Here is a 9,092-nt window from a genome sequence, read left to right on the forward strand (position 1 = left end):
CTGCAGACTCGTGTCTTTGTTCATAAACAGAAAAATGAAGGTAAAACACAAACGCTTCCTTCAGTTTGACCTCTCAAAGGTCAAGGTCAGTCCAGTCTAACATGTTTTACTTTAACATGAAACGCTGCTATGACCGAGTCTCAAACAACAGAAAATCCAGGGTCTGCTCATCAGCTAACGACTCTGTTTTATGCTGTCGGTGCGTTAAATATCATGAAACGCCTCATTCAGTCAGCTGCATGTTCTTTAGAACCAAACTGGCCGCTCGAACTGATGAATGATACCACACTGAGCTCTCTGCAAGGGAACGAATGAGCTCGACTCCCTAAAATATCAGCCAGCGAGTCCAAACACACTGATTTTTACTAACGGATAAAATGATGCTAACTTTTCTATCAACTTCTTTTGCTCGTTATCACCTTATTAACTGTTCGGGGGTGAGAATGAAGCCTTGTACAAACTCTGGGTAAAGTAGTGTTGAGAAACGAGAACACTGAACGGGAAGTTAAAAGAAAAAGGCGCAGCGGTGTTCCTTCTCCGAGTGGGGGGGCTTCTTCCGTCTCCAGGCGTCTTCAGGAGTTTTTAAGTTTCCTTGGGTTTCCTTTGAGAGTGTTTTTACGAGTCCCTGCTCGAGGGGGTGCCGCCTTCACACCAGTGTGATCTCAACCTCCTCTCGCCGCTTCACCTGCCCGCGAGGATGCTGCTTCGGGGGCGGAGGTGCGGCACGTACCTGTAAAAATCCACCGGCTCAGTTAAAATGAAGATAAAAAAGTCTGCTGTCATTTACGTCACCACAGAAGGTTTTACTCACGGGTCGGATGGTGCCACCGCCGCTCTCCGGGTATTTGGGGGGTTGGGGGGAGCTTTGTGCTGGACCTGAAGAGGGCAGAGGAGGCAGATTATTATTCACACCGGCCTTTTTTCTTACAGATAACCACTCACAGACAAACCAGAGATTCTTACTGTGAAAGGGGCTTTTGTGTGGAGCCGGCGGCGGTCTGTGGTGTCCGTTGTGATAGGAGGGTGGTCGGCCAATGGGAGAGGCTGTGGCGCTGCAGGGACTCGACACTGGAGAGGACACGGTGGGGGTCTGAAGGGGACTGCTGTGGAGAGGTCCCGGCTGGAAGGGACCACGAGGGGAGCAGTCGCACTGAGAGAGTGTGGACGGGGAAGCCTTCAACACAAACAGTGGACAGGTGTGCAAACTTTAATATTTTATATAAAATAAAAAGAAATAAATTATTTAACAACACAGGACTTAGTGTCACAAATAAGTTGCTACAGTAGATTTGTACTGCGCTGATGTAGAGGCAGCTGATCCAGGGGGGGACACAGTGTGTGTGTGTTCAACCAGAAGAACTTTAATTGTGTAGAACATGAAATTTAAGTCAGCGTGAGCCTACCTGTGCGCTGCCGTCTCTTTGCCCATCTCCATTCTCGCTGGTCACGGTGAGATCCTCCGCAAGAACTGCGGGGAACACACCAACAACGCCGTTAAACTCGCCCTCCCAGAAGCCATCGTCCTCGTGGGTCTCTCTGCTCAGGATGCGGATGATGGCGCCTTCTGGGAACGACAGCTCATCTTCCGTTTGTCCCGCGTAATCGTACAAAGCCTTTGCGAATGAAACTGCAACACAGACAGTGGCAACGAGGGTATTAAACAAAGCAGGAAATCAAAACTCCGATATTATCTGGTGGAGGCGGATCTCACCACTGGAGTCTCCGTTGACGGAGCCGGTTGGGAGTTCGGTTTCAGGTTCGGTGGAGTTGCTGGAGGAATGGGATCGGGCGTCCAGCGCGGCCAGCGACTGCAGCATGCTCAGCAGGCTGTTGGAGGAGGGCAGCTGCAGGTATTTCTCTGGGACGTAGCCCACCTGTCCGCTACGGTTTCTGGCCTGGAAACACAGACAATGCACACAGCCATCACAGCACTAAAACAGATCTATATAAATGATATTGCTCACATTTTTATGTATGATTATATTCATTAAAATAAATACCCCATTAAAACACTATATCTGTATGAAAAGATAATCACCTAAGTAAATATACATAAAATATTGCACCTGAATTGCACCCATGTCAGCAATGGGACTCGTAAAGGAGTTTAGGATGTGTATTTTATATACGCATATCTACTTTTGTCACCTAAAGTGCAGCTCCCAGGGCAGATTTTGACCACAGCAGAGGTTTCAGACCTGAACTGGCACTGAAAAACAATCCAGGCAGTCAAGTTGAACTGAGAAATCCATAAAGCTGAGAGCGTAACAGATGCAAAACAGTCGGAGGGAAGCAAAGAAGGAAGGAAGGAAGAATTTAGCAACTCTGGAAAGTTATCTCAGCAGCATCATTTCACCAGCCATATTGTGGCAATCATGAGGTGAACAGCAGAATTTGATTTTCTGTAAACTTCTTACCTAACTTTAAAGGCCTGTTACATGTTACATGACCTGTTGCACAGGGCTATCATGTAGAAAGGGAGGTTCAGACCTGCGGGTGTTTTATAAAATAAAAATCCTGGGTCATTCCACGCACACATGACCCCACATGACCCCGTTACAATCAGCTGAATATATATGTGTAATAACTTTAGTACATTTTTAGGAATTATAGGCGCAGAAAGTGCATAGTGGTGGGTTGAAATGTAAAACTTTTTCAACTGCGCTTTTGATTATTCATAATTTTATAAGTACAGGAGATATCTATGTGAAATTAACAGGGCTGGAAAAACACATTAAAGCTCTGGTAAAAAACAAACAAACAAAAAAACTGCAAATAATCAACTTTAACCCACATGCCACAATCTAAAGCCAAAATCTTGTTTCCTTTAATCAACTTTGAGTTGTTTCAAGTAGTTTCAAACAGCAATCCTGCACCAATTTAATCTCTATGATGTGGAGAAACAGAAGCAAACATCGGTGCTGCCGGATGTTTTGTGTGTTTTCTATTAATTCACCGGCGAATACAGCATTTTGAGTAAAACTCTCAAAGCTCTTAACATGTGTGCTACCAAGTGAGTGCAAATGAAACTTCTCCATATTTATACCAGGATCATCTTCTAGCTGGCATCTGTCAGATATCAGTTAGGTAGATTTTGCCTGATGCTGCCGGATGGATTTTGATGGCCTCTAAAATGACTGAAATAGACCAGGTAATCACAGATAAAGAAGACTGCAGATACTATGTCTCTTTTCATAACCTTATGGCTCAAGATGAATAAACAACAAGTGTTTGGACTTCTAAAACGAGGCGAAACTCTTTGATTTAAAGCACAAGACAAAACGAGAGCTTGGAAGCAAAAGTAAATGGAAAACAGTGACAGTCTTTTCCAGATTACTGTGTCTGTATCTTCTCTTATAATCACAGGTCATTTAGCAGTGAGGACAATGAGCTGAGACAATCTTTAAAGCACGCGTTTATCTGTTTACACTTCCTGGAAGTGTGAAGTTCAGAGGAATAAGTGCGTGGTGTGCATTAACAATAAAAATGGAAAATGTCATTATATTGTGCAGATATTCCTCTGTGTTTAGGACAGCGACTAGTTAAGATATGCTTTTTAAAAGGTGCGTGTGTGTGTATATATATATATATATATATGTACTGAAGTGCAAATTAAAAGTAGAGGTCGTGCATTTATTTAGGAAGATAAACAGTCTGATAAAGTCGGAACAAACACGAGCTGGAAATAGTCCCACGGTGAGGAAATGAGACGACACATCTGTAAATAAAAACTAAAAATGGGAAATAATCTAAGTTCCTGTGCAGGGCGAGGAGTACAGTACAAAGTCAAGAGTTCACTGTTCTGCCTTCAGGCTCATAGTTCAGACTAACAAAGATAAAGACCAATCACGCAGGACTTATTATGTTTCCTGCTTTGACTTCTTACCCAGACTGTTCCATAATGTGTGTGCAGCACTTTTGTGATTAAAATCTATTTAAATTAGTCGTTTATTTCAGTGCAGACAGATTATTGACACTCAAACAATGGAGCTACTTTGTCTGTTACTTACAAATTTTTAGAAAATTAGAAAAAATTGAACATTTTTTCCTGCTTGTGTATCAATTTAGAGGAAAAGTCATCCCCCAGCTTCTCAAGCTTCATAATCCAGTGATCATGAATGTCTAAAAACAAAAAATCTTTTCTGCATCTGGTATTGTTGAGATGTTTAACTCTGGACCAAAATGGTGGATCTGCTCTGCCTAAAGCCGCTTTGAGCATCAAGGTCCTGAGCCCAGTCCAGTCCGGGCTTTTGTGGCCACGTGGCCCGGCCAGCTCAGCTTTCAGGATGCCCGTGAGCTGCTTGTTCCACTCGTCTGATTTTGTATTGATTGTTGTCTAAACAAATGAATCTGTCATCTGTTGAGCTTTGTTCCACTTCTCAACAATCTCCTCTGATCTGTTTTCATTACAGCATTTTATCTGTGGTTTCCAACCTGTGCAGTTCAAACCTGAAGGATCCACATTTTCACTTCACCTTTCTGTAGAAATTGATTTTCCAGTAAACTGATCAACACCTCCTGCCAACTAAATTAGTCAAACACGTACCTTATTTTATGCTACAAAATTTGTATTAAAAGCAACCCAAACACTTTGAGATTTGGATTTTAATAGTTTCAAAAATTATTCTTCAAGTTTTACTTGAACATTTTAGAGAAATCATGTTAAGTTCTAAATTTTTAAGGTTGGGGATTTCATTCCATGCGTAATAAATACGAGTTTATTTTCCCCAATAATCACTAAAAGCAATCGCATGTGATATTTTATGCATTTAATAATGAATAAAAAGAGAAAAACATCAGTATTTACCGTGTCTGAGTCGACAGGCTGGAACATGAAGTCTGGTGCTTGCTGGAACGCCATGTTCTTCTGCACAAACAGCTGCTGGTGAAACTCCTGCAGAACCTGCATGCGTTTCAAGGGAACAGACAAAAATATACATATATACTTATTTAAGGTTTATCACAAGCTTACAAATCAGCCCATGTCTAAACCTGCATAATTAACACTTAGTAAAGCCTTTAGGGTTCAGGCTTGCTCCCTATTTAGTTTTAATTTCTTGCCCACATTTATTTCTATTTAAAATTAACTTTAAAAAAAAAAAAAAAGACCTCCAGCTGAATGAATTGTGGCCAGTGATCCGTGTAGCTTAGGGCCACATTTATAATTTTTTATTTTCCATTACTCTGTCAGTTTATTTCTGTTGTATTAAGTTATTTGATTTGCTTATGAAATGAACCCAAATCAGCTTTTTATTATTTTACACAAGTCAAATAAAAGAAAACGGCAATAACAATTAAGAGAATGACCATAAAGCCGTTTCTGGTTACTACCAGCTGATCTGAATGCTGATGACCACTCTGGTGTTTGTGGTCACAGCCTGACATTAAAAACGTATCACAGGCTCGAGTTCACCGCCTGCCTATTTTCACACAGACTATTTTTAACAAACGCTCACCCTCCAGCTGCTGAAAGCTTAAAGAGACAGTTAACAAATGACATAAGATATCACTGTAAGTAACACAGGTGAAGGTACAAAGAGTTTTAATTCTAATTTCAGGTTTTTTCTAAAGCCAGCTAAAGCAGCCGGGGACTGGACCACCACCTGGACCACAAAGCTCTCTGCCCACCCGAGGGAGGACGAAGTACCTGTGTGGATATTTTAAGCTGAACTCATGGGGCACAGCTATCAGCTGTTCTGGAAAAACAAGAAACCTCCCCAGTACTGGTCCCAGGCTAGTAACTTTGGTCTTTTGAATTGTACTTAAGTTTGGCCCCTCATCAAGAACCAGTTGCCTTGGGGAGACCATACCAGGGGACAGCATAGCTTCTCCTCCTCAACTGTGATCATTCACAGAAAGGAAAGGAGCCAGTGCAGGTGGTTTGACTGGCATCTGAAATAGGAGGCCTCCAGGATGTCTCCTAGACGAGCTGGTAAGGGCAGACCAAACACACACTGGACACATTGGGACACATTATGCATCTCGGCCGGCTCGCCGTGGTATCCCAGTATTCGCTGCCTGTCTGTTGTCAGACGCATTTGTGTGACTATAAATACCACTTAAGTGGGAAAAGGAACTTCTGGACATCTCTGCTTGGACTGCTGACTCAAGTGTCAAAAAATGATTTGATAGAGGAACTTGTATTGGAAAAAAGAGGAGCAGGGTATTGATCCCTGTTGATTTACCCGTCAGTCTACAGTCATACCTTTACCTATGGCTAAAATCTGACACAAATGAGCATCTTCTGAAGGATGTCTGAGCTCTGCCTTAGAAACATGATGAAGAGCTGAGTTATTTGGAAAGCTACTCGTTTACACCGAAAGGCACCAGAGTGGCGGCTCACTGTTCTCCAGGAAGAGCAGGAGTAGGTGGCTGGGGAGGGGGACGTCTGGGCATCATGACCGGACTCAGATAAGCAGCAGAAAATAGATGGAAGGAAATCAGGTTTAGTAATATCAGTTTTATATTCTTTCATCTTGTACACCGTATCAATGCCTCACATTTTAATCAGGCTTCCTGTAGAAAGAAGATGCTGCTGCGTCTCTGCTCACATGGAGAGGCAGAGGTTGAGGTTGTGTGTGAGAAATATATTACTATGAATTACTAGGCTAACAATTACACCAAACTGCCAGGCTTGACACCATCTGAAAAGTAAAATGAGCATAAAATGAGCAGCTTACCCAAGCCAAGCCAAGCCAAGTTAAATAGTATCCCACAAGTAGCTCATTTTACTTTTGCTCCCCCAACTTATTTAATCAACCAGCCACAGTGTGGAGCTGACATTCCAATCAAGCTTAATCAAACAATTAAGCTCTCTCTTTCATAGATATAAATAACTGCTGCTAGCTATGATGTTTAAGGAGTGAATAGTGAACTTCTTTTAATGGTGTGTTTAATGAATTTTATTTAATAACTTGTGACCTTTGAGTCCCTTCCTTGCAAGAATTATGGCTAATGACGGAAATGTATGTATTACATTTAAGATTGGAAAACAATGTCAATGCCACAAACGTGAGTTGTCATATACATCTGTGAGTTAATCTGCACAACCGTGTGCACATGTGCTCTGTGCATGTACACACACAAAGAATTGACCTTCGTTCCTTAAATTTGTAGCATTGCCTCGGTGCTGACTGATGGTGCTCAGTGGCTTTTGCTTCTTGCTTTTAAATCAGATGTCACTCTCAACATAAACACAAGCTACAGCAGCCAAGCAGTCTTAGCTGAGGAAACAAAGATACATTTCCTCATTTAATGTAAAATATTGTGGTGATGTTATGTTATATTAGGCAGGCAGCTGGCCAAATAACACTGTGACAATCAAAAGTATATCTATTTTGAACGCCTCAGCTGGAAAAAATTCAAAATGGTTTATAAAGTTGGCCACAGGTCTGTATGTAAATGGGAGTTAAAACATTGCTTCATATTTGGATATGTATGATGTTAGTGTTTCTAAAATACTAAAAAAATGTGTTTATTAACAAAGTAAACTAAAAATAGACATTATTAAATTTGATACTTTTAACTACTGAATTGAACATAATATGAAATAATGTGTTTCCACTGTGGGAATGATGGCTCCAATGACAAATAACTTTCAGATTAGTAAAGCTATATTTTTAATTTTTCTAGTTTTCCATTTCTATTTAGATGATTTACATTTCTATTTCTATTTAAAATGAACAGGATCATAACAAAATAACACCACTGCAAGTGTAACAAAAAAATGTTGAAATCAAATGGTATGTTATTTGAAATCACTATGAAACAATGACACATGCATTTTATACAATTTTTTTTATTGATTAAATTTTTCCCAATGGTCCAAATTAGTCTGTGATTGGCCTTATTGTCCAACAAATCATATTTATATACAAATATATGTGACTCTCAAATATGATTTAAATGGATCATTCCTCACTTGATGACGAATTATCCATTTAAATATTTGCAGAGTCCTAAACTTGATGCCAGTGAACTTATCAGCGGTTGGTTTTAAAAAAAAAGCCCAAAAAATCCCCTATGAGCAAGCACTTGGCGACGGTGGGGAGGAAAAACTCCCTTTTAACAGGGAGAAACCTCCGACAGAACCAGGCTCAGGAAGGGGTGGCCATCTGTCGCTGCCGAGTGGGCTTAAAATGTTCACTGTCCATCCTCCTTCTGACAGGAACTTCCTACAGACCAGGTTTGAATGATGCCTGAGTGGACATACAAAACTCACAAGTTCCTGGCTCTCACGGCTCCTATGCAGAGGGTTAGTCGAAGAAGGAGGGGCATCGCGAGGGGCGTCGGGGGACGGGGGACTGTGCCTCACTGCCCTCCCCTTCTCCAAGAAACCCGCCTTCAACCGAGTCGAGAGAGCCGGGAACTTGTGAGGTGTGCAGTCCTGGTGAGCCTCCACCTTTTATAGGTGGGTGCAGCCTAGACTGTACAGAGACAGACCAGACCAGCTGCACCACACAGACACTTCAAACCTCATCTGAGGACAAAAAACATATACATACATATATATATATATCTTACTATTAAAAAAATAATAAAGTTAGGGTTCCTTTACAATGTCAGAAGGAGGGAGGCACTAAGGCACCGCCTTCCGCCCCCCGACGCCCTCGCGGTGCCCCCTCCTTCTGACAGGAACTTCCTACAAACCAGGTTTGAATGATGCCTGAGTGGACATACAAAACTCACAAGTTCCTGGCTCTCACGGCTCCTATGCAGAGGGTTAGTCGAAGAAGGAGGGGCATCGCGAGGGGCGTCGGGGGACTGTGCCTCACTGCCCTCCCCTTCTCCAAGAAACCCCTCTTCAACCGAGTCGAGAGAGCCGGCAACTTGTGAGGTGTGCATGTCCAGGTGAGCCCCCACCTTTTATAGGTGGGTGCAGCCTCGACTGTACAGAGACAGACCAGACCAGCTGCACCACACAGACACTTCAAACCTCATCTGAGGACAAAAAACATATACATACATATATATATATATCTTACTATTAAAAAAACAATAAAGTTAGGGTTCCTTTACAATGTCAGAAGGAGGGAGGCACTAAGGCACCGCCTTCCGCCCCTCGACGCCCTCGCGGTGCCCCCTCCTTCTGA

General features: G+C 42.1%; 1 protein-coding gene across 1 annotated transcript; it reads right to left on the reverse strand.

Moving 5' to 3' along the window:
* Window positions 1–8,661, reverse strand: LOC146379600 (F-BAR and double SH3 domains protein 2-like). Its single transcript, XM_084940890.1, has 7 exons — window positions 6,344–8,661; window positions 4,808–4,903; window positions 1,712–1,895; window positions 1,404–1,627; window positions 964–1,174; window positions 812–876; window positions 1–730 (listed from the first exon to the last, which is right to left on the reverse strand). Exons 1-7 carry the CDS (start codon window positions 6,473–6,475, stop codon window positions 647–649), a joined length of 996 nt encoding a protein of 331 aa, XP_084797016.1. The 5' UTR covers window positions 6,476–8,661; the 3' UTR covers window positions 1–646.
* Window positions 8,662–9,092: the final 431 nt, after the last annotated feature.

The sequence above is a fragment of the Perissodus microlepis genome, chromosome 10 (genome assembly GCF_051167445.1).
Source record: "Perissodus microlepis isolate ML-2025 ecotype Zambia chromosome 10, ASM5116744v1, whole genome shotgun sequence".
Classification (NCBI taxonomy): Eukaryota; Metazoa; Chordata; class Actinopteri; order Cichliformes; family Cichlidae; genus Perissodus; species Perissodus microlepis.

Bases quoted from the DNA above. Each gene is read 5' to 3' on its own strand.
- LOC146379600 (XM_084940890.1), bottom strand. From the start codon at position 6,475: ATGAAAGAATATAAAACTGATATTACTAAACCTGATTTCCTTCCATCT. The intron at 1,628-1,711 runs GTGAGATCCGCC...TCTGTGTTGCAG, and splicing joins CGTCAACGGAGACTCCAGTG to TTTCATTCGCAAAGGCTTTG. The intron at 1,175-1,403 runs GTAGGCTCACGC...TTTGTGTTGAAG, and splicing joins AAAGAGACGGCAGCGCACAG to GCTTCCCCGTCCACACTCTC.